Source organism: Pezoporus wallicus, unplaced genomic scaffold, assembly GCF_028554395.1.
Source record: "Pezoporus wallicus isolate ANWC-B61680 ecotype Strahan unplaced genomic scaffold, APGP_CSIRO_Pwel_v1 contig_6787, whole genome shotgun sequence".
Classification (NCBI taxonomy): domain Eukaryota; kingdom Metazoa; phylum Chordata; class Aves; order Psittaciformes; family Psittacidae; genus Pezoporus; species Pezoporus wallicus.
In genome coordinates this window covers 2,268,626-2,294,259 of record NW_026636951.1, presented here as the reverse complement: position 1 = coordinate 2,294,259, position 25,634 = coordinate 2,268,626, and the positions used below count along the sequence as shown (strand labels likewise).

Sequence of the window (25,634 nt, the reverse complement as noted above, 5' to 3'; positions counted from 1 at the left end):
GTTCTATGTGTAAGATGATGCAAGTAGAATAGGCTTAAGCTGTAGGCAAGCTGCCTGCAAGGGAGTTTATGGTACATTATTACTAGCAACAAATCTTACTGTTCCTGAGCAGTGTTAGCATTCTCCATGGTTAAACACAGTTCTGTGACTTTACTGATGCTAATAGCCAGCCTTGGGAGGGTGCAAATAACCACTTGATTAAGGAAACTCAGTAATGAGTCAGCATCCTTCAGATGAAGGATGAGGTCTTGAGAAGCCCTTTTAGAGGAAAAATTAACTTCTGACAGGAAAAACTTCATAATGAATAGGAGAAGGAAGTCTTTTGGGTAAGGGTAATGCTTATATCAAAGGTTTATAGCAGTATTTATTAATAGGACTTCCTATTAGTAAAACAAGAAAAAAAATTGCATCATTGTAGATTTACAGTCAAAAGGCTGGTAGAACTCACATGCCCTGTTGTATCCTGGCCAGTGGAAGCCTCCTTTGTTACCTTCATTTTGGTAAGGATGATTTAGTAAATTGATAATTACATTTAAATGAATGCTTGTGGCTCCTAATCACTGTCAACTGGAAATTGCTATATATGGCTCTCCAGAGAAGTCAGGTGGTGATTCTAACTTCCAAGAAAATCTGGAAACTGAATTTGGGATACTGCTTCAGACATTTTTCAGACGATGATGCTAGCCAGCTCTGCCTTCAGAGACTGTCTACTGAGTATTACTGTAAATAATTCCTTTGCAAGTTTCTTAGCATATGTGGAAGATGATAAATGTTTTTGTCAAAAAGCCACCTTCAGGGCTTGCCTGTCTGGGGAGATGGCAGTGTCCCTTGCAGCTGTGCTGCCATCAGCATGCTGTCGGTGAGATGCTCTAGTGCAAACTGGGTCAGAGGTTGAAAGTTCTTGGCAGCTGCATCTCCCTGCTCGCAGCTGCTGGCACGCTTGGCTCTCCTTGGATTTAGAGCTGCCCAAGCAGGATGTGATTGAGGCCAACTCTTTTGCTGGACATCTCCCTCCTCTGGGCTTCCTTCCTTCACTTTTTTTTAAAAAGGGAACTTAGCAACTCCTTAGGACTGCAAATGTCGAATGCATTTGATGGTTTGAGGAAGTGTGGCTTTCTTCGTGAACTGCAGCTAATAAAACTGGCTATTATAAGAAGTATGTGGTTAGTAATGATCATTCTAGTAAATTCTTTTCAATCTGTACAGAAATCTGCTTTAAATTAGACTGCTGAAACATTTTAATACAGAAGCATTTAAAGGAGAAACTGACTTGTAGGCCAAGTTTTGGTGTGTATTGACTGAAGTCCAAGTTCTTTTTGAAAATGCAAGCTCGATTTCATTTTTTATGGTTATAGCTAAAAGAGCTTTTAATCTATAATTCAAATGATTCCAAAAATCAACTCGTTAAGATTAGCTCTTGATTTTATTAAAGCAGTCTTGAATACTTATTAATTTGTTTAAAGCAGTACAGTGATTTTTTTTTTTCCCCTAATATGCCTGAATTAAACTCAAAATACGGAAATGCACATGGCAAGATAAAAAGAAGTAAAACATACACTAAATTAACTTTATCAGCTATTTTAGCAAAGTACTGTCAATGGCAGACTTAAATTGGGGGAAGAGGCGAAGCTTATTTTCTATGTAAATCTGACGCACCATGAAGAGCTTGCAGTGATTTACAAATTATTCCTTATTCAGAAGTGATGTGTCTTTCAAAAGCTGTCATGTTGCATACAAAATGTAAGGTATTAATTTTAGACACTCTGTTAAATACTGGTGCTGATTTTGATGACTGGGTCACTGTCCTATAACCTCTAAAAGTATTTTTGAATCTCTCTGAATATTTTGAAAAAAAACCAAAAAGTACTTAAGGGTTGAAAAGCTTAATGATTTCACTTGCATATGTTTCCAATGTCGTTGTCTCCAGTCCGAGTTCTAATGGAGAAATTGCATTCACTGAATCAGCAGAACTCCCATGGTCTCCCAGGGACAACTTATTGGAGTCCTCTCTTCAGAGGAATGAATGTATTTTGGATCAGTTTTCATGCAACTCAGGCCTTGTAACTTGCAATATTAACTCTTCCCTCCAGTTTTTGTTATTTTGATATAACAGTGGAGGAAGCTCTTGATGCTTAAAAGTGTATATGGCATGTTTGTCAACAAATCTAAGGACTGAATATAGGCATGAAGTAGGTAAATAGAGTGCTAGATGCTTTTCCATAGGGTTGGTTCTTAAGTAGATTGTTATCTAGATAGGCTGGCTCATCTTGCATCCTACCAGAGAAAACAGAAAAGCAAGACTTCTGCCCGTTTAGCAGATACCGGGTAGAAATGGTAACATTGGTTAACAATGGTTGGTAACAAACTGCCTTGAAACCAGGACAATAAGTCGGGGTATTTGGTCTTGCAAGGACCAGTGTAACACCTGAGTAACAATTTCTATACTAGCAACAGTGAGATGCCTTCGATGGTTTGCCTTTGTCGACAGTGTAGCAGTCAGATTTTCAAGAAGTGTCCCTTATCTCTCCAGAGTCACACATGTAGTCAGTAAACTGCTATGCTAAGGATAAACCAAATATATTCCCCAGTGTTTTAGGCTTTTGCAGGATTATCTTGTAAGTAAAATGGTAATGAAGCTGATTGGACCTCAGTGAGACAAATGCCTCCTTTTGTTTGCACAAAGAATAGAAAATACACTTCAGCTTCAAGTAACAGGGCTTACCCAGCTTGGTAAACTTGTCAAAACTTACCAAGTTTTGACAAATTTTTACCAAAGGAAACTTGTCAAGGAGAATATTTCATGATGGCTGTGCTGTGCTGTGCTGCTGGCACAAATGCATCTTCAGGGGAGTACTCTACAATGAGTACGGATGGCATTAATGTTTTGAAAACACCGTGGAGGTGTTGACTGCTGATGTGAATTCTTCTGCTTGCTGTTTTTTTGTGGGGGTTTTGTGTTTTTTTTTTTTTGTCTTTTTTTTTTTTTTTGAAGTCTTTGAGGTTAAGTTCAAGCAGTATTGAAGTGAATTTTCACTTCCCAGAGCTTGAGAAAGAAAGCATAAGCATTGTATGTAATTTCATTTCTGTCCTTGAAAGTTCCTGGGTTTTGGGGAAACAAAGATAGAAACAAATTGATGTAATAAAAATGATGGAATGTCTTTGATTTGCTGGGACAATAATTTTTTCTTTTCTTCTGTATCATCTTTTTGATGGGATTCCTTCCTCTCTATTGGGCCTTTGAATTTCATTAGCAAAGGATGGCACAGGTGAAAATAATTGGGGGGGGTTGGGGGTTTTTTGTTTTTTTCTCTTAAGTGAGCTTTTGAGGTTGAGCAGACTTGTGTTGGTGAGCTTGAGGGGTTGTGTGCTAAGTAGCTTATAGGTAAAGATCTAGTTGGGTGTGTGAAATGCAGTCTAAGATGAGCTGAAGGAAAGCGAGGTTTTCAAGATTTGTTTTCCGAGCAGTTTCTGTTTCCTGTCATCCTGTAGACAAGATATAATTCTTTTTAACAGCTATCTTACAAGGCTAATGTTTAAATAAGTATAACTATTATGGGTGATTGGGACTAGCAACAGTGTATCATACCTTTTGTTATGCACCTAAGAACTGCCACAGAAAAAGATCACCCTTCAGGCAAAGATGCTGATTATAGAAAATATAAATTTAAATTAAAACAGAAAAAACAGTGCAATAGATGTCTCTACACATTTTGCACAAGTGGGAAGTCTTTGTATGTGTTTTCATATATTTTGAGGGCTGAAGAACAAGGAACAGATACATATGTGTTTCTTCCAACATATAAATATGTGTGAATTTAAATTTTGGCTTGCATGTTGCTATATTGTAATGGTCTTTTTAATTTATTCACTAAGGCTTTGCTTCTGTTTTTCTCATTAGGATGACAGTACTGGCAGTCTTGCGTCAATATCTGCTCTCAGTCTATTAAACACAGGGGTATGAAATTTAATATATATATATATTCTTCTAGTTGTATGCGATGCTGTGCATGGGACTGTGTAACACTCATTAAAATAGAACAAACATCACATTTTCACAGTAGCATGAATATTTTATGGAACTAACCATCAACTCATTAGATATCATTAGTAAAATAAGCAAACAAACTTCACACATGAATCTCACTAACAGCTAAAAGTGTTAGAGTATTACTGTTTATATTGCATGTTCTTGAATAGCAGGAAATAGGTAATGCTAGAGCTTGATAGTAATTTACTTACGTTTGCTGTGCCTCCTTGCTTAATGATAAAAGTTGTTAAAAGGCCTAATTTGTAATACTTTTGAACACCTTGTGTTAGCTTTGAAAACTGATAACTCTTTTTTTCCCCAAGTCATACAAGCTATTAACACAGAACACACAGTGGCACATCAGAACTCCAGATGCTTTTAATCACTATTTCTAATATGAAACTGGAAGCCTAGAAAAGCGTAGCTTTTGAAACATTTGTTATATGTTATGTCTTCGGTTTGCTGTGACTGGTATCCTTCTGAAATTAGTCCAGTGCACGTCTGTTACTTTGAAAACTTTTAATGTAATCCCACACTTTATGTTAAACTGGAATGGTACAAGTTGGCTTTTTAGTTCTGTGGATCCCTTAACTCTTGCTTTGTGAAATAGAGCAGTAATGTAACTGCTAGTTGATATTTGATACCTATGGTTCGTGTTACATGGCCTGGCCACTCTCAGCTTTTCTTTATAGTGCCCAAAGCCAATGGCTTCATGCTCTTTGTAAAGAACAAAAGGTGGAACTTGATGCGATTTGTTAAATATCCAGTTAAGGAAAAAATAAAGAGTTGAAGATGGATGGCATTACTTTGGAAGGTTGACCTAGAAAAACTCGTCAGTGTCTGGCTGTTCTCTTGCACTGTGTGAAGATTAGTATTTTTCCCTCTTTCAGTATAGGTTCTTCCTGTGGTACCTGCAGGTTGCAGAAGAATGTACTGTTCTGTCTGTCCTGATAGCATCTGGCATTTACTTCTGGGAAAATGTCTAGTTTATGACTTAGAGTTTTTCAGTGACATCTACTCTTGCTATAAGCACTTCTTTTTCATAATTACCTTGTAGCTGGTGCTAGCTCAGCAATTTTAACTTTTAACCTGGGACACACACAGTGGCGTAAGAGGGAATCCTTATATGTTAGTAGAAATTCTTCTTACATAAATTTTTGTATTAGCTTTATTAGGGTGATGTAGATGGGCACCCTCCTAAGCAGTTCTGTTAATGCTTCCATTTGTGGATGATCAGCCCTGCTTGAAATGAAGGGAAATAATCTTTCTGCTGATATTTCTAATAACTGTACCACATTGTGAAAGTAATCATATAGATGTTTTTAGAGGCCTACCTGCTCCACAGTTGAACATGTGTGTGAAGGGGAGGGAGGTTTGAAACCACTTGCAGAATATATGGCAATCCCCATTGTTTGCTCAAAAGAAGTAATGACTGATTGAATAAATCCTGTTTCAGTACAAGGCTTGGAGTTTTAGGGGAGTAAAGTGTGTTGAAAGAAATTGTCATACACAGGGTGCATGTTTTATTTAATTGGAGTATTAGTATGCCTTGATGTCTACTTTACAGGCAATCCTTAAGGCAGACAACATGAATTAACTTTCATTATAATTTTCTCCTCTAGCATACCTAAACCATAATTGGATATGTAGTGCTTAATCTGTATAACTGGTACTTTCAGGACTCTGAGGACTTTCACAATCCTTGTAATACAAGGCTTTTATCACTCATTTCCAGTTCAGCTTTTGTTGTTGGATCCTCAGAAATTAGCCCAGCAAGATGCACATTAAATTTCATGGTCAATATTTATTCCTTTAAAGCTCTATAGTTCAGGCATTGTAGATGCAAGTTTGTCTTCTAAAACGGAATCATTATGTGCACACTTAGTTAAGTATTTTATCCCTGTGAGCATACCCTACTTAAGGTCATATCTAATGCTTTTGGAATGCTGCAGTGCAGCTGGTTTTCCTTTCTGTAAGGTAATTTGCTAAGATGCTGGAAGAAGCAGCTATGGGCAATTACACATGTGTTCTACAGTGCAATCCAGTACTGTTTAGAGATATCTAAAATAGCTTTCAGTGGTCTAGCTGTCCTATATGGTGGTTCTGAGGAAGGAAAAGAAAAGAAACTTTAGTTTTGTATAGTTAAAAGCAACATTGGTGTATCTTTATCTTCTCAAGCACAAAGGCAGGTTATAAGCAAAAGATTTTTTTCCAGCCTCATTTACCTGTTACCTGTGTGTAGGTTAATAGGCTTATCTGTATTTCTGCAAGAATAAATACTGGAAATACAAGTCCCTCCGCATATTGCAGTGCTCTTAAATTATCGTCACAGTGTTTTTCAGGAAAAACATGCTTTTTTAGCCTGTTAACAGGTTAATTATTGTCAGTATTTGAGAGAATGCAGTTTCAGACTTAATAAGGTCATAACTATGCTTACTTTCTATTAAAGCTGAGATTTATTTTTCTTTGGGCTTGTGAAATGTTCTGCAACTTTCAGTAAGTACCAGATATGCTGCAATATTTTAACATTTCCTAAGCTAGAGGAACCATACATGTGACACCTCCACAATAATTTTTTTTTTTACATAGTCTTGAATCTTAGCTGTCAGTTGTTCTGTCCTCGTCATATGCCCTGCATGTTAAGCATTTGACAAGATATTTGACTTGAAGTTGTATTTCACCTTGTTATGGAAGAGTATTAGCTCACATCTTTTGAAGTTAAATTCTGTATCAGCTCAAGCTTTTTATCCCATGCTACGAATTTTAGGTTCTGTATCAAATGCATGTTTAAGGCTCATTGAACTCTTTACATCTAGTCCTATGAAATATTGCAGGAAAAGAAAGGTATTTTAGTTGCATAAATTAGTGGGTTCAATGCATGTCTGATGGTTCTGGAATCTAATCTTCAACTAAGTTTCCTAGAGCACAGGCTCCTTGAGGATGAAGCATCTTCCATTGGATAGTTCTGATACTTCGGAATGTGTTTAGTCTTGGAGAATGTTATGACAGTTTGAGCCTGAAGCTATTTTGGTCTCTGCCTAGACTCCAGTAACAGTTTTCCCTCTCTGTTCATGTGTGTTCTTCTCTTGCAAAACCCAGCTGTTCATGAAGTTTACTTGCTCTCAGAAACACAGTTGGGTGATGAGTTCTGCTTATGTGGAAATCTCCCCTGAAGATTTTTAATTTCCACTCCTCCCCATGCCCCAACCTCTTTCTTTCACTGTTGTTTTGAAATAGTATATCAGTTCTTAGCATGTACAATAGCCAGAAGCACTAGCACTGTTCAAGCATGTTGCTTGTAATAAAAAGGTGAGAGTGGCTTCATCCTAATATCCATCTTGCAGTGCTTTTATTATTTAACTTGCATATGAATCAGGTGTGTAGGAATGTGAAAAAGGTTGGTACTATTTGAGTTTCCTCATTTCTGACGACTAAATGAATTTGATTTTGAGCCTCCTGTTATGAAGTACTAGAAAATATGAAAGTAAATCAGAACTTCTATGCAAGGATATGAGGGATGGCATTGCTACTCTACTGGAGCCTGGATGTTGACCTCCAGGGTACTGTAACAGGATACATTCCTAAGTTAAGAATGTGCTGGGGTATCCTGTGGTGTAAAGCATGGCAGAAGTGCCTAAAATGTCTCTGATTTTAAGTGGAAAGAAATTTTAGACTTAAGATATATACTAATTACAGCAGAACTCTATGAATCCTGTATGTCCAGTTCTCTGAGACATTTGTTTGAAAGTGCCAAATCATGTTGGATGCATATTATTTTCCAGTAGTTGTCGTGAAATCGCCCTTCAGGAGAAAAATATGTTCTAGGGAATTTGTATAACCACTGGTTTTGGCCAGAGATACAGAAATATTTAGAGCAAAGTTGTATTTAAGAACAGTTGGCTAGTACCTTGTAAGTCATTGTGTTTACAAAGAATTAGATTTTTAATGTGAATGTATGTATAAACGATAATAGCAAACAGTTGCTTGCGCCTTTTCTTTCCAAGGTGCATATTTGGACTGTTTTTGAAGACAGAAAAGCAACAGAGCTTCTCCTCTAGTTGAAGCTGCGGGCTGGTTGCTTTAGATTTGTGTTTGTCTTTCCAGGGCACTAATAAAATGATGTACCAAATAAAAATTTTGGTACACGTTTTGGGGCAGAGTATGATACAGTGGTAAAAGGGTGGATAGCTGGAAAGATAGCTGAAGACTTTGGGGTTAGGGGGTTGGAAACCACTTCAGAAGGTACCGAGAGTGTTCCAGAACCATTCTTTGGCTTGTTTTCTGGTGATGCAGTCCCCTTTTCTCATCAGTTGAACTATTGTTCTCTCTCCTTCCTAGTAGAAAACAGAAAGGGGCAAGAAGTCCAAATAACTCCTCAGGTCTGAAAGGTATTAGTAGCATATAATGCATATGGCCTTAATGCTGTGAACATACCTGATCTCCTCCGATCTCTGAAGCTAACAGGCTGGGCTTCATTAGAGTGTGGATGGGAAACTACTTGGGAATACCAGAGTGGAGTCTCCACTTACACTAAAAAACTGGATGAACAAGGCCCTATGCAATTTGCTGTAGTTGACCTTGCTTTGAGCAGGGAGGATGAGCTAGATGATCTCCAGAGGTCACTTCCAATCTCAAATGATTCTGTAATAACCCTCTTGAGATGCGATTAACATGGCACCATTGAGGTTATATTTTTCAGATCATCCAATGTATTATGCCCAATGTGGAAGAACAGAAATTCTGGTAGAGATCATTAAAATGGATAGAGTAAGGAGGCTGTTGATCAAAAAGCTTTAAGCCACCTTAGTGCTGGGCAAACACTTTGTTACTTCTCTGGAAATTTCAGGCTGCATTGTCATAGAATCATAGAATCGTTAGGGTTGGAAAGGACCTTAAGATCATCTAGTTCCACCCCCTTGCCATGGGCAGCGACACTTCGCACTAAACCATGTCACCTAAGGCTCTGTCCAACCTGGCCTTGAACACTGCCAGGGATGGAGCATTCACAACTTCCCTGGGCAACCCATTCCAGTGCCTCACCACCCTTAAAGAACTTCTTCCTTATATCCAATCTAAACTTCCCCTGTTTAAGTTTTAACCCATTACCCCTTGTCCTATCACTACAATCCCTAATGAAGAGTCCCTCTCCAGCATCCCTGTAGCCCCCCTTCAGATACTGGGAGGCTGCTGTGGGGTCTCCATGCAGCCTTCTCTTCTCCAGGCTGAACAGCCCCAACTTTCTCAGCCTATCTTCATATGGGAGGTGCTGGAGTCCCCTGATCATCCTCGTGGCCCTTCTCTGGACTTGTTCCAACAGTTCCATGTCCTTTTCATGTTGAGGGCACCAGAACTGCACACAATACTCCAGGTGAGGTCTCAGGAGAGCAGAGTAGAGGGGCAGGATCACCTCTTTCGACCTGCTGGTCATGCTCCTTTTGATGCAGCCCAGGATACGGTTGGCCTTCTGGGCTGCGAGCGCACACTGAAGTCGGCTCGTGTTCATTTTCTCATCCACCAACACCCCCAAGTCCTTCTCCTCAGGGCTGCTCTGACTCTCTGCCCAGCCTGTAACTGTGTTCCCATTTATCTTTATGGGCTTTTAATCTATGTAAAAGCTTTAAATTTGTCATCTCTCTTTCTATAATGCTGTCAACAATCACTGAATGTGCAAAGTCTTCTGTTTCTCCCTGGAAGAACTAATGTGTACAAGAAGCTGTTTATTAGGCATGAGGTTCATTTGGAAACTATTTCTGGAGAAGATTTAGGTTTGATCAGAAAGATATGTAAAGTACCTTAATTTTGTTGTCCTAAAAAGATTTTTCAGCAATTAGTAGGCTTGCAGAGAAACTCTTATTTAGCCTTCATGCCTAAGGAGAGTATGAACCCATGAGCTAATTTGCTTTAGGGATAAGTTGGACATCTTCTCACAAATAACCTTTTAAGATTTACTGGCTTGTAAGAATGGGTTTCCAAGTAACTTGGCAGGAAATTTTTATTTATAGGTTATATAAAAAAAAAAGGGAACATGAGAGTTGATTTTTTTCATGTGGCTCTGTCTAGCTTCTTTCCTAAAGACCGTCTCATATTTCTGTTTTGTTGAGTTGCTTCTGTGGAAAAAGGAGTGGGATTCTTTTGTTTTTAGAATGTGTTTTAAGGGCGGTTAAGTATTTCTTTCTAAGTAGATCGCATGTGTTAACCTCTGAGAAAGAAATTATGTGAAAAATACTTGTTATGATAAATATTGTTATATTTTCACTGACTATAGTGGAGATAGGTTTAGATAGTGTAGGTTTGATGGTCTTCCTAAAGGCTTCAGAAACCTGAGGGTTACCAGATCTTAAGGGTGGCTAGAATCACAATGAAAGAAATTGAAAGAGACATACCTTCTTGGTTAGTGGTTTGTAGTGGTGGTTTGGGGTTTTTGTAGGGAGTTTTTGTGTTTTGGTTTGGTATGGGTTGTTTGTTTTGATTTTGGGTGTTTTGGTGTTCTGTGGCTTGCTTTTCTGTTGTCAGCCTCATGTATTGCTTCAGTAGACTTGTGCATTAGCCAGTTTGGCACGATTATGGAAATTTTATAATTACCTGATCCTTGGATGCTCAGTAATCATACTGTACTAGAATAGATCAAAGATTAAGTTGGTATAAGAAAATGCTTTCTCATTCATCATAGCAGTTCTGCAAAGCTACACTATTTTGCTATTAGCAGTTTCAACTTATAATGTTAGCTCCTTGTGTCTTAAATTATTTAATATTTGAACATTAAGTGTTAGGTAATATGCTTACTAATTAGCAGTGTGGCTGAAAGTTGACATGTAATTTTTATCAATAATATTGTTTAGGAATATGAAGCACGGACAGGAAGAATGTATAAACCTCCACCCCCATCAGCAAGACGTAAAAATATTGAATTTGAACCACTTTCAACTACTGCTTTGATTCTGGAGGATCGACCAGCGTAAGTATGATCCTGCTGTGGAACTGATGATGACTGAATTCATTAGATATACTTCTGATGAGCTAAACTTCACTAGTTTTACATGAAAGTATCACTGGATTAGTCCATCTCAACTAATAGCCTAATACCTTCAGAAGAACCTTTAAGTACATTACAGCCTGCATGAGGAATTCTTTCTTGCTGTGGCTTAAGAATAGAGCCTGGGGCCACCGGTCTGTTGCCTACTCTATGTCACGGCTGCCTGTGGCAGTGTAGTAGGCATCCTTAATCAGGAAAATTCCTGAAGAGTTTTCATGGATTTCTTCACTGCCATTTCAGTGTGCACTTCCTTCTCTTTCCCCATTCTGGATACTTAATCTCCTAGACCAGTCAGGAAGACTTAACAGTGGCAGTTCTCACTTCAGGAGACCTGAGCTTGGCTTACCAGAGGAATTTTTTATAAAGGTAAAAAAAAGCAAAAGAATTAGGCACTTAACAGCAGGAGTGGGAAGAATTTTCTTTGAAACCTAAGAAATACCTTCCAGGTTGCACCTTGAGAAAGCTTGTGATGGCACTGTTAAATGTTTGCTGTAATTAGTTCCAATTGGGAAATGGAAAATAGAACGTGTAGTGTTTCCTTTGACATTCTCTCTAGTGGTATATAAGCTTATTGCTATGATTATTTTTTTGAAATGCATTATTTCTTTTGATAGCGTGAGATATGCAGTAACTGTTTTGCTGATGCTTTTCTGTACTTTCAAAATATCACAATTCACAGCATAAGTATGTTTTTACAAGTGACGCTTGTACTTATTTTAAATTGGAGTGTCATTCCAAGTGTGTAATGTGTTACCACCATCTCATCCTTAAAGATATAGCCTGTTCTCTCTGTCACTGGAAATACTACTAAAGGGATCTTTTCTGGGTTTGGGTTGTTTTTGTTTTTGTTTTGTTTTTTTTTTTTGTTTGATTGTTTAGGGTTTTTTTTGATATTAAAATCTCAGAACTGTCTTCTGTTTATTTTGAACCAAAGTAAGCTAGAGATTGGGTAAGAGACTGAGACTAAACATTGTGTTCTGATTTGTTTTGGCATAACTGATTGGTCAAAAGGAAGTGTGTGTTTGGCAATTAGGGAATCACTGTGCAGCCAAAAAACAAACACGTTTTAAGATGATGAACTTGCAGCACTGCAGCAGGCTTCATTAGCTTTAGCTCTGACATAAATGTGGATCTGTCCTTTCTTCTGTTGGTATCTTCTTTTGTGGGAATTTCAAAGGACTATCTATAATGAATAAAAACATTTACCTTTTATTGAAAATGTCATAGATTTTGTATGAACAAATGGAGTATCGATATACAGTTACATTTAATGATTGAAGTATGCATGTCCAGAAATGCATTGGAATAAATAACTGTGGAATAGTATTTTCCTTATACCAGTTCTTGCAAACTTCATTTGAGCATCGCTCCAGATTTTCAACAAATGTAAGAATCCTGCTTTGGGGGAAGCTGTATGAGAACTAATAAACAGAAGCAGTAAACATCTAGTAGTTCTCTGTTGCTGTCACTGGAGCGCTTGTAGTGTGACAACTCCAAGGCTCAGAGAGAGGCCAAATTAAAACCTATTTTGAAATGGTTAAGGATGTCATTTGTGTCTGTTGAATTCATGAACACCTTGTTTTCAGAAATCTTCCTGCCAAATCTGTGGAGGAGGCTTTACGTCACCGACAAGAGTATGATGAGATGGTGGCAGAGGCAAAAAAACGAGGTATGTTAGCTGCCAATAACCAGTATAATTCTTTTAACTGTGCAGGAAAACCAGGGCAATTTCTGGCTGTTCTCAGGCTGGTAGGTACAGTGAAGAACAACCTTGTTTAATATCTAGGTTATTGTCTGGTACACATGTGCACACACTTTATATCAAAACTCAATTATCAGTTTGTTTTCTTAGTCCACCATAGTAACTTAATGATTTATTTTTTTAACTACCTGTGTAATGTGATCAGCTAGAAACTTTCTGGTTACTTGGACTCTCTTTTTTTTTTTTTGTTTTCTCCCCAAGCTGTGTTGCTACAGTTGCCACTGAGAGTCAAAGTATAATAAGGCTGACAGCTTAAAGATCTGGCATTCTTTTCAGGAATTTGACATTGATTTCAGTGTGAAGCCAGATGAAAACTTCGTTGAGTTGTGTTTTTTTGTTTTTTTTTTTCCAGCCAGCTGTAGCTGTGTGAACCTTCCTAGTCCCATTAGATACGTTTAATTTAAAAAACAGATCTGTAGCATCTGGTACTGTGTCAATCTATGCACAGTTGTTGAAAGGACTTCTGTAGTCTTGTGCCTACTATTCAGGGAATAAGCTATTTCAAGAATCTGTGCTGAATGTTTTACTTGGGCTGTTGTCAGAGTTACAAGCTTCTGAACTGATTGATCCTCTATGGATCTGTGGCAGCTTACTCTGAAAGATGTAATAAGAAATCCAAAGCATTTGACAATTTGTTTCATTCTCCTCTTGTGGTATGCATCTTGTAAGTTGTGGTCTGTGGTCCGTGTTCTGTAACTGCATCTTTTGAGGGTCCGGCATGTGTAGCAATTTAGTATATGTGCCCTAGTATTCCTTAAATTAACTATTGCTACACACACAAAGCTTCGGTAAAAACTTAATGAAGCTGACCAGCTGTGTCAGTTTACCAAGGATGGTGAGTTTATGCCATTAATGTTTCTAACGCACGCATAAACAGAAAATATCTTGCAATTTCACAGGGGTTCTTAGTGATATTAAGATAATGCTGCTCTGTCCTCCTTTTAACCATTTTAATCAGCGGATCTATAAATGCTTCTTTTTAATAGAAGGCATAACACTCTTCTCTTGTTTAGCATTGTGGCTTTGTCTTGGATCTTTAGGTCCTCTTTCCAGAAAAGAAAATATATAATCCTTCTAGATGGAAATTTTAGTAAAATCTGAATAATTTCTAAATGGGTGTAGAATTACACTTTTGAGTAATAATCTCATCCATAATTCTTGCTGTTTAGTCTGAGAAGTATGTAAAGTTTAGGCAGAATATGTTGTGAAATTCATTACAGGAAAGACAGCTTTATGTGCTTGCTTTTTAGTCATTCTGTGTACTGCAGAAAAGTGCTGTGAGTTTTCTAGCTAGATTTTTCTTTGTCTAAATGGCTGTGTATTTGAATAAATTAAAGACAGCTTAAATTAAAAAGTTCCTGAGAAACACATCTACAGTCAACAGAAATAGAACCAGCAACTGTAATTTACTTTTTGATCTTTCAGACATTTAAATAATTAGATAATAGCTGAATTATTTACCTAATAATTTATATACACTAATGTGAATTATTAATATGTCTAACAGAAATTAAAGAAGCACATAAAAGGAAAAAAATAATGAGAGAGCGTTTCAAGCAAGAAGAGAATATTGCTAGCGCTATGGTGATTTGGGTCAATGAAATACTACCTAACTGGGAAGGCATGTAAGTAAAGTTCTGTTATGTAAATCTTCATAGAATGGTTTGGGTTGGAAGGGACCTTAAAGACCATCTCGTTCCAACTCCCTGCCACAGGCAAGGACACCTTCCACTAGACCAGGTTGCTCCAAGCCCCATCCACCCCAGCCTTTGGACGCTTCCAGAGATGGGGCAGCCACAGCTTCTTTGGGCAACCTGTGCCAGTGCCTCACTACCTGCATAGTGAAGATTTTCTTCCTAATGTCTGAGGCAAATGAGGCAAGGCTGGCTTGTTTCTGTTTTAAAAACAGAGGACCCACATACGTTACTTCATTTTCCTTTCTGTTTGGTGAAGAAGTCAGTTTTTGTTGCCATGGTATAGCGAGAGGTCATTACAGCACAACATGAAATGTGCTTTCTGGGACCTTAATGTTTTGGGGTTTCTTTTAGCGGGGTTTTAGCATAAGCAGAGATCCTTGAGTATTGATTTTGGAAATAGCATATATTTTGCTTGTAAGTTGCCCAATGATTTTAGAAAACAAGACGTGCAATATGTGGCCTTTAACTTGCTTTTTCTTTCCCTGCTTCCCTATCTTAGGCGTGCTACCCGAAGAGTTCGAGAGCTGTGGTGGCAGGGATTACCCCCACGTGTACGTGGGAAGGTTTGGAGTCTAGCTGTGGGAAATGAGTTAAATATCACTCCTGGTATGTCTTTACAGTTCACATTCTAATGCAAAATTAAGTTGGCTAAACTTTTGTTAAAAAAAAGTAAAAATCAGGGTATATTTACTTTTTAAAGAACTGTATTTTGCATCCTTAGGAACAGGTCTTTTTACAGTTAGACATAGTCTAGTAACAAGGATGGAAACAAGGATCAAAACCTGCTTACAGAAGTATTTTTGTCTTAAAAGAGTTAAGGTGGTACTCCTCCCAAAAAATTAATTTTTATACCTAAAATTGAGAATCTGTAGCTTTGCTTTCTTAAGAGGTGGAAAAGGGAATTGCTTTATTTTGTAACTAATAATTTTGATGAACTTGGAAGTGTTCTAACCTATTCAGAAAAATAAAAATCTAAATTAAGACATAATTTCCCTCTTGTAATTGCATGATCACCACAGAAGAAAGCATAACACAGCACACACTATAAAACTGTATACAGTAGTACTCCAGTGGTTAGTGGTAACCATCTAAATAGATTCTCCCCTTTCCCCTGGTGGCTAAGCTGAAACCAGGCAACAAAACCAAAGGCAAGGATACTTTGTGTGCTTTTGTTTTGGATGGGTGCTTCTCTTACTTATCTCTTCTGTTTTTGGTTTTGTTTTGCCTCTCACAGAACTTTATGAAATCTTCTTGTCAAGAGCTAAGGAAAGATGGAAAAGCTTCAGTGAGACGAGTACTGAGAATGACATCGAAGGTGGGTTCTCCTGAATACTAGACAGCCTCTTATTCACTTTTACAAGCCCAGGAAGTCTCACAAGTTCAGCTGCAATTGCAGCATTAGGAACACTTAATGGAAGTGCTCTCAGTCATTCCCTACTTAAATGTTCGCTTTCTTATAACAAGTCAGTAAGTGAGGAGCTTAACAGTATTTACTGTATCAATAAAAGATGCATTCAAATATTGCATGTGCTGGTTAATTTTCAAATTAATGTTTTCTTCTGAATTTGTGAAAATCCAGAGCTAAGCTCTCATGAAATTTTTAGGTGAAATACAAAAAGAAGAAATGGGTTACTATAGTATAGTAAATACTATTGCTTAATTCTGCTTAGATGTCTCTTAGTTTGGTATCCCTTCCATAATTTGGGGAAAGGAAAAAAAAATATCCTCTTTGTGGAATTGAGAGGTGAAGAATGAAGAAATTACACATTTCGTATCCCACTTGGGTTTCCTTGGTTGCCCAGATGGCCTTTCCTTCCAGATATATTAAGTAGGGAAGTTAGCATACTTACATTATAATGGAGTTTTATCACAGGCATGTTGCTGCCTCCTGTGGGTATTCTTTCTGTTAAAAATAGCATCGGTGATGATACATCTTTGTTATAAATGTTAACTCCTTCTACTGTTAACAGTTACTTTTTTAAAAATGCTGTCTTCTGTGAGTCTGTCAGTACCAAGTGCTATGAAATTACTTTGAGTTGGTGTCTTTTGGGGAAAGAAAATGGCACTGTAATGCAAGAAGTACTTTTTATTTGCACTTGCCATAGTCAGTCCTGACTAACTGGCTACTCTGTAAATTATGTGTGTCTTCCTTATGCTAGCCCTGGAACTCATCTAAAGCTTGTCTTGAGATTAACTGTTTATAAAGAAATTCTGTGTGTACATGACTGAAAATGTGCTTATGCTTGGAAAACACGTATGCAATCCCCCCCTTGGTTTGTGGGGTGGCTGTTCGTTCTTTTGTTGTGTGGGTGTGGGCTGACTGTGGGGAAAGCTTGGTAATTTGTTTATTTGGGAAAGGTAGTGGCTCTGGATGAGAATGAAAGGGGGAAGGGCCCATTTTTATTGTGTCAGATGTTCTGGGAAATGTAGTAATGAGGGAAAACTTAATAATAGGATTTTCATTTCTGGGTGAAAAGCAAGCCAACATGCTGTGCTTATTACTAATCTTCAGTAGCAAAGTCTTGGATGATCAGTTATTTTAGCCTCATTTAACGTACTTGAGTAGTTCTGAGGGTTTTCCCTGTTCAAACATCTTTAACTCTTTGGGAGTTCACAAAACTTGATTTCTTGTATAAATCTGGAGTTTCTTGTGCTTCATATTGTAGACTCTCAAATTCTTTGGGAATCACTAAATGGATACTGCCCCAAATGAAATGTTCCCAAATTATCCAATATAATGCCTGTTCCTTTTGAAAAAGATAGGAAGGATTAAGCAGCAGTTTTTATTTAGATTGTGTATGTTCTTTCGCTGTAATAGTAATTGCCTTCTTTCTTTCAAAGTCCCACTTACTCCTGAAAGCAACTATTGTAGTTTTAGGACATCTGGAAGGAAATGTTACTTTTCAGGCTTCAGCAGAGCAGGTTCTGTTTAGCCAGTTCATCAAATCCTGTGATCTTCTGCTTTCCAGAGGGCTCTTGGCTGCTTTAAGCCCTCTGAAAGAGCCTTTTCCACAAGTGCTACATTTATTTTTTTCTCCTTGCTATCACTAGTATTCGCATCATGTCACTACGTAGAGAATAGAAGAGGGATAACTCAAGGGCCAGCTGAATTTTTTCTGGAGGTTCTTGAGTGAATGCTGCCTTCTTTCCTGCCATTTGAAGAACAGCGATGCAAAACTTGTGCAGATCATAACTGTGTGGTCACTTCTGGAAACTTCAGTGAAGTTTCTCTTTATTTATAATCTGTAGTTACCTTCAGTCTAAATGGGATATGAGGAATGCATGACTTTGGAAGCATTATGTTTGACTTTGCAGGTGAAGACGTGCTGGCTTCTTGTGATGATGACGTAATTCAACATTTTTTTCCCTCTAGTGTACTGTACATAGCATATTTCAGTACTCCTGGCTGAAATGAACCACCAAATGAGCTGATCAGGAATTAAAATTTGAAAAGTGAGATCTCACTGTATTGGTTTAGATCAAGGGAAGTGCTCTCACACTGTGGTCTTGAACACTCAGTAATTGAAGTCATAGTAGAAAGAAAGAAAATATGGTTTTGAGGACTGGTCTGGGCAAAGTTCAAATTCCAGTGAATGCAGGGCTGGATAGAGTGTTATACAGAAGTAAAAGGTAACCTACTTGCATGTATGACTTGAAACAGTGAGTAGGCAGGTAGTAATTACTGATAGTTTCCGTCACTTGTTGGAGTTAATGGCATATATGAAGTATCAGTGGACAGTTTTCGATCTTAAAGTATAGCACTGTAGAAGTGTACTCCAAAATTGGAACTAGGTAACTTTTTTCCCTTAGAAGCTAAGAGCCTTTATGTGCTTATGGCAGTTTTATCCTGAAATCTGTAGAATTATCTATCAGTTCTAATAAGCGTTGGTTTTGCTTGCAGATGCAGGTGCATCTGTTGCTGACCGCGAGGCCAGTCTGGAGCTGATTAAGTTGGATATATCACGCACATTTCCATCCCTGTATATTTTCCAGAAGGTAAGATTTCTGTAACTTTAGTTACAACAACTTTAAACATCCGAATAGTTAAACAAGAAAAGAAGCCTAGCTGGGTAAATATGGAATAGTTTCTAGAAGTTGTTTGTATAAATAAAATATTTGTATAAATAACAAAAATAAGATAAATTTTTATACATGCAACAGCATGTTATGAGTTTTGTTGTTTGCTTTTAGTTTCTTTTTTAATGAGAATAAAGTAGGGACACTTAATAATGGTCTATGAGTCTTTCTCTCCTGGAAAAAATTGCATGTGATTCCTATTAATGCGTATGAAATTACATGCAAAAATGAGAATATTCTCACTGCTTCTATGGAAATCTTGATGCATTTTAGTACACACTTTCAGGTTTTATGATTTTTATATAGATCCAATATATACACACATGTATATAAAATAGCATGCACTGTTGTAATACAGTAACTTGTATTACTAAGTATTAAAATATCCACTGTCTCTGTAAAGGAAAAAACAACCCTGGATGTATATCAGATATCCTCATTTTTCATTAGGTACTGATTTCCACTGAATTATTTCATTGGATTATTGTTCTGTTACTTTAACATTTCAAAAACATGCATAGTAACTGATATTAGTCTAGATGTGAACAAAGTGCTGGCTCAATTACACCTTGAAAAACTTAATATTGGCTTGCTATTTTCCTATATTTATAAAGTGATTTTTAAAAACCTTTTAAACTTTCCCCCCCCCCCCCCTCTTCCTCCTTCCCCTTATATCAGGGTGGTCCTTATCATGATCTCCTGCATAGTGTTTTAGGAGCATACACATGTTACAGACCGGATGTGGGATATGTAAGTATTTGCTGTAAAATATTTATAACATGGTAAATAAGCTTAAGAAGTCATGTAGTAGAGTGTAATAAATAAGTATCTGAACTTTATGCTATTATCACTTAAAAAAAAATTAACTTTGGCACTGACTAATTTCATAGCAGTTACAATGATGGTAATAGCTGAAAATGTACAGAATGTTAAGGATGAGTATATTGTCTGGGTTGCATGAAAACTTTGAATGAATGTTCACAAGGCATTACAGTTCTGACAGATGCAGAGTGTCTACAGGAAACAAACAAACCCATCCGCAAACAAATGGAAGTGAACTTCAAGTGAGCACTTAATCTGTTTGTCCTACTGTTGTTCCCACTGCTGTGATTTCCATAGTGTTACTATCATCTTCACTACTGCACATCCTAAACATAGGAACTCCTTATTGATGTCTTGTCAAAGACTAATTGCTCAATCTGAGTTCAATGAAGATAAGATTGTTCGCGGCAAACATTACTGTGGGTATAAGAAAAAAACAACCCCAAAACCAACCAAACCCCACCCCTCCAAAAAACCCAACCCATAAAAAACTGCCAAAAAAACAGCAACCAAACCAACTAAGCCAAGCATCTTTCTGAATGTTAGCTTACAGAAGCAGTGAAATAACAGATGCTTTTTTTTCCTTCTTTTTCTTTCTTTGTGGGGGTAGCTAGGAACACCTTTCACAAGCTTTAATCACATCTGGGCTAGAAAAAAACTTGAGTTTTAAGTCTGACCCATGCAAAAAATATTAGCACAGGGTGTGTTTTCCTGTCTAAATCAGACATGCTTGGGACTCTGCATCGGTATCTGGTTGGTTTTTCATGTTCAAATGTTTTTAGCCCTGAATTCTGTCATGTGTGACCTCATTTTTGGAGACCCTCCCAAACTCTTTGAGATTACAAACTCTGCAGGTTCTGAGACTGCTTGGGCCAAGGGTGGAGTTTTAAAAGGCAAATAAGTAATTTTTCATGGATAGGTCTTCTCTTTTTATAATTAGGAGCACAGCTAGCCTGGATGGTTTTGATAATGAATTTTTTTTTAAATGTTAATATGGCAGTAAATTTAATGTAATCTATCCCATAAAAATTGAAAGCTGCTGGACTTTTTCTGATACATATCAATACTAGCTGGTTTAAATGAGTACATTTTTTTAAAATTAGGAGTGGGCAGCATAAATGCCTAGAAACATCGGAATAGTCATCATTGCAGTTGAAATTGGTGAAATTATTTTTAGTATTATGACTATTCAGCTCATCAGTTAACAACTACAAGAATAAATGTTTTTCGCTTTTATTGCATGCTGAAGTGTTTTTTGAGAGTAATCATAGAAAAATGTAAACTTGCATTGTAGCTAACCGCTTAAAGTAATTTTATGTATATGAACAAATACTGTCTGGCAAGTGGAAAGATATGTATTGACTGTTCTGAAACAGAATTTTGTCTCAATTCCAACATATCTGTCTGGGCGTAAACTGTCCCATATGTGAGGTTTTTCTTCATGTCTGCTTTTCCCTTAGCTTAACAGTGAACTTAAGGCCAAGTTCTGTCTCATGAGCCCTGCATCCAGCCTGTGTGGTTTTAACTTTCTTGCATTCCAAGTCCCGAGGACTTATGAACATGTGACCTCCTGAAACTTCCATGAGGCACCGAAAACCTGCATCTGAAGAAACACTGTTTCTTGCAGAAATCAAATTGACTGCATGCATAAAATTATTTATCCATGTTGTTTCTGTTCATCTGGAAATGTTATGCAATTGTATTTGGTATATGCAGACTGTAAATATTTGTATTTCTAAAGATATAAGGTGTACTGAACCTACTCACCTATGTTTGCCCAATGCTTTTCCCACTTGAAGGTACAGGGGATGTCCTTCATTGCTGCTGTGCTCATTCTCAATCTGGAAGAGGCAGATGCTTTCATTGCCTTTGCTAACCTTCTAAACAAGCCATGCCAGCTGGCCTTTTTCCGTGTGGATCACAGCATGGTATGCAGAGTTTTCTGGTTTTGAACCATAACATTCTTTTGACTTGAAGTATTGATGACTTCCTTTTGCTCTATATAATAATGGAGAACTTTAACCTGTGGTTACAAAGCTGAGAACACCAGATACTAATCCATAGAACACATTCTACTGTTCTGACTTTTCCTTTAGAAACACTTAATTGTTGTACTTAGCACATTGTGACTTCTTAGGGTATGTTGACATCCTTAAATCTTGGTGGGGTTTATGTTACTTTAAACATACTTTTGACTACTGCTTATGAGGTACTTTACTGTTTCTACAGATGCTGAAATACTTTGCAGCCTTTGAAGTATTCTTTGAAGAAAACCTTCCCAAATTGTTTCTTCATTTCAAGTCGTACAGTCTTACTCCAGACATATATTTGATAGACTGGTGAGTGCAGAGAACATAGCAAACCTAACCTTAGAACTGTTGGAACACCTTCCATTTCGCTATAGATTTTTCAGCAACGGAAACACAGCATTCAAAAAGCATTTAGTAGGTGCTTATGTACCTTAGCTTTCTAGGCCTTGTGAAATTGTGGTGAACTGTTATGTGAAACCACAGATCCTCTGGCAGGATTCAAACTTTATGAACTGGGATTAGGAGTGACATCTATTCAGATAGAAAATGAGACATGCAGGAGTCCTGAGTGTCTCACTTTCTTGTTGCTGCATGTAAGTCAGCTATGTGTAATGTAAATAGGGGAGAGGGTGCTACTACACCGTAGTTGGCTTCTGGCTTGATGAAATGAGCATAATGAGCTAAGGAAAAATGTATGACTATAGGAATATAGACTTTAAAAGCAGGAGGGTGAGGCTTATGACCTGGTTTGGGAAGGAATAAAATTGGAAATACAGCGAACATTTTGAAGTAATGAACGTTCTAAAGCAGAAAGTATCAAACTACATTATGTGCTTGTAACAGAAGGCAGTAATGCAAGCACATGAAGTGTTTGTAGTGCTGCTAGATATGGAATGTATATTCATAACTGTGGGTGGGTAAGTATGTGCTTTAAATAGGATTATTGTATGGGGTAGAAGTTTATAATAAGTAGTATATACAGTATATATAGTAAGTTGAATTGGGTTAAATTAATATAAAACAGTCATGTCATCTGAACTTGAGCTGTAAGATGCAGCTTATAGGTAAGCAGGAGTAAAGTCTCAGAAGGAGCAGGTTATACAGTAGCAGCATTGTGTCAGGAATATGCTGCAGTCCTGAGAGTTTAAGTAGATGGAAAGAGAGACATATGCTGCAGAAATAGTGCTGCTGTACAGAGTGTTACAATATTCAGCTTCCAGTCACCTGTGAGAAAGTCTGTGGTAAGGAGTGTTCTAAGGTTCCTGAAGCATTTCACAATAGGAATAATAGGGAAACAGAACCACCACAGGGTGATGGGAAGGCTTTTGCAGTACAGTACATAGAGCAGACTGAACTATCTGCCCATGTATAATGAATGCTATTTAAAAATAAACTTTACAGCAAGAAATGCAATTGGACTCTTCCCAGTATGAATAGAATAGTGACTGTCTTTAGATTTTGGTGGTTTTTAATGTGAACAGAAATTCAAAATGTATCATGGAAATGTAGTTCTTGAAATCTCATTAGTATATTAGTAGGATGTAGCCTTCTATTGAGATATGTGGCTTTAGATTTAATTTAGAAATCAAATTATGAACAGAGCTGTTAAACTCTATGGCCTAAATAATGGTAAGGGTTAAGTTACACAGTTACAATCTTTGCACTTAAGTTCTTATTTGTATATTATATCCTGCTTGAGTGTAAAGACGGTTGTAACTTCTCTAGGCAGAGCTTCCTAAAGGAAGCCTTTCAAATGGATGATTTCCTGTAGCATAAAAAGAGATGGGTTTCAGAATAGGAGTTCTGACTTCAAAAACTGGAGACTTATGGATCTTTAAAATATGAAGAAAATAAGAACATGTGAAATAACTTATTATCTGCTCACTCTCAGCTAATGTAAATGAGCTATAAAGGAGGTGTTTCCATATTTCTGAAATAGGTTAAAGTTGTAACTATACTTTTTTTTTTGTTTTTGTCCTCAATTGTAGGATTTTTACACTCTACAGCAAGTCATTACCACTTGATCTGGCCTGTCGTGTCTGGGATGTTTTCTGTAGAGATGGAGAAGAATTTTTGTTTAGGACAGGATTAGGAATCCTTCGGTTATATGAAGATATTCTCCTACAGATGGACTTTATTCATATAGCACAGTTTTTAACAAAGCTTCCAGAAGACATTACATCAGAAAAGCTTTTTACTTGTATTGCAGCTATTCAGATGCAGAATAGTAACAAAAAATGGGCACAGGTGAGTTTCTTGGATATATATATATGTATATGTCAAAACAAACATGTCGTCACATGAGTATATGGGGCCCTTCTTTTAATGGCTTTTTATGCTGCATGTCTGACTTCTGAGCGATGGGTGCTTCCTTTCTAGTATTTAATTCTAGAAATTAATCTCCATGCTAATATTGTGGTGGTTAATATTGATCCTTTTTCATAAGACTGACTTTATAAAACTAGGGGTTTTTTTTGTTCATTAAATAATTTACTTTTCCAGGTGTTTGCCTCACTGATGAAGGACAACAAAGAAGGAGATAAAAATCATAGCCCTGCACTGAAAAGCTAATCATCATACTGCTGAGGTCAAACTGAAAATGTGGAAAACCACTTGATGACAAAGGAGTTTTCACATGACTTCTAAGTGGAAAAGCACTATAGAAAATGTGAAAATTAGATGGAAAAATGACACAGCTCTCAGTGGAGTAATGAACTGATGAAATCTTCACCCTTTTGCCAGTATTAGCTATTGTCATGGGAAGATTTGTTTTCACATAGAATGCTAAAACCTGTGAAACTGAGAAGTGGGAGAGTTCATATTTAATACTTTAAAAGAATCAGCTCAATGCAATAAACATTTGTAATAACTTCTGTTGGTACTTTAAAAAGAAATCTTGAGGCATAACTTTTTTTACAAATACCACAAAGGCACTTTTTGGGGGGATGAGGGAAATGCTAAATCTTAAGGCCCCAAAACTGCTATCCAAACCAAATGTATTGGTACAAATATTACCTCCAAAATTAACCATTTGAAAGTATTGAGGACCAAATAAGGTTGTTTGGCATGTTTATGTGCAAGATGGTTAAGATTTGGGAAGGAGTATTGTTTTTCTTTTTTTTTTTTAAGTTGCAGCTTCATTCTTCAGTCTGGGCAAATGTAATTAACTCAGGAACTGTGGAAGTATTGTGCCCAAACCTGTTAGAGCAAAAATCATCTGAATTTGAAACAGTGGTAAGATCAGGGCTGCTATTTTCAGAGTGTACGGCTTTCAAAGCGAGCGGTGTTAAGCATTTGTTTTGGTGTATTGGTTGTGCAGCTTATTAAAAATGGAGTGGGTATTCTGGAAAGGGTTTTGCCACCAGAAGTTTCCTTTTGTTGAGCCATTTCCAACCAAGAAATGCTTATATGTAATGGTGAACACTAGAAACTGATAAAGCTATCTGCAGACTTTGAGCAGCCACTTTTAACACTTAAGAATAATGCAGACACAGAATTGTTTTTGAAATGATCTTTTATTAGTGTGCAATACTGAAATCCAAAAAGCATCTGGTTTTGTGATACCTAATTCTTTAACATCTGTTAACTGTGAGACATAAAGTCACATTGTATGTGTCACAGTGGATATTTTCAGACATTTCTTGTTGAAGATGCTGTACAACTTGTGTTTTTAGGGGATGGAAATTTAAAATGGATAGCACTGCAGGTGAGGAACACTTGCACTCTCTTGGTCCATTTTTGCTAATATTTAATGTAAATAAATTCCTTACATGTGGGTTTTTGTAATTGGTCCCTCTGTGGAAATCAGTTCCATTATGTGGAAATCAAAATTACCGTTATGTATTTTTAAGTGCAGGAGGCTTTCAGTTGTCTGGTGTTTAAAAGCAGAGTCTACATAATTGGGGTAAAGATTTAGTGTGGTGTAACTTACATTGCTATCTGGTTTAAAAACTACATATATGCTACTCATAACAATTTGAAAATGTAAATGTCAGATTTTTCTTAACTTACGTATTCACTACTTTAATTGGATCTAATTTGTCTTATATTTTTGTGTTATCTTGTACAGTTTTCTTACTTTTCAACTATAAATCTGTATATAACTGTAAATAGAAGGATCAAGCCTTCCTTTAAGACCACTAGTAACAATTCCTGTGTAAATAAAACTTACAGGCAGCTGTGCGCT

The 25,634-nt window shown here is 37.1% G+C and overlaps 1 protein-coding gene across 2 annotated transcripts in view; it reads left to right on the top strand.

Annotated features, from left to right (window-relative positions):
• TBC1D12 (TBC1 domain family member 12) overlaps positions 1–25,628 on the top strand; it is a 46,651-nt gene extending 21,023 nt beyond the window's left edge. The window contains exons 3-14 of one of the 2 annotated variants that reach the window (XM_057402361.1): positions 3,899–3,955; positions 10,867–10,982; positions 12,647–12,729; positions 14,330–14,447; positions 15,019–15,125; positions 15,754–15,834; positions 18,421–18,515; positions 19,275–19,346; positions 21,218–21,346; positions 21,648–21,757; positions 23,437–23,695; positions 23,951–25,628. In XM_057402361.1, coding sequence (XP_057258344.1) covers positions 3,899–3,955; positions 10,867–10,982; positions 12,647–12,729; positions 14,330–14,447; positions 15,019–15,125; positions 15,754–15,834; positions 18,421–18,515; positions 19,275–19,346; positions 21,218–21,346; positions 21,648–21,757; positions 23,437–23,695; positions 23,951–24,019 — 1,296 coding nt within the window. In that variant the 3' untranslated portion in view covers positions 24,020–25,628. The remainder of the gene's footprint in view (positions 1–3,898; positions 3,956–10,866; positions 10,983–12,646; positions 12,730–14,329; positions 14,448–15,018; positions 15,126–15,753; positions 15,835–18,420; positions 18,516–19,274; positions 19,347–21,217; positions 21,347–21,647; positions 21,758–23,436; positions 23,696–23,950) is intronic. The other variant, XM_057402362.1, reaches the window with a different exon arrangement.
• Positions 25,629–25,634: the final 6 nt, after the last annotated feature.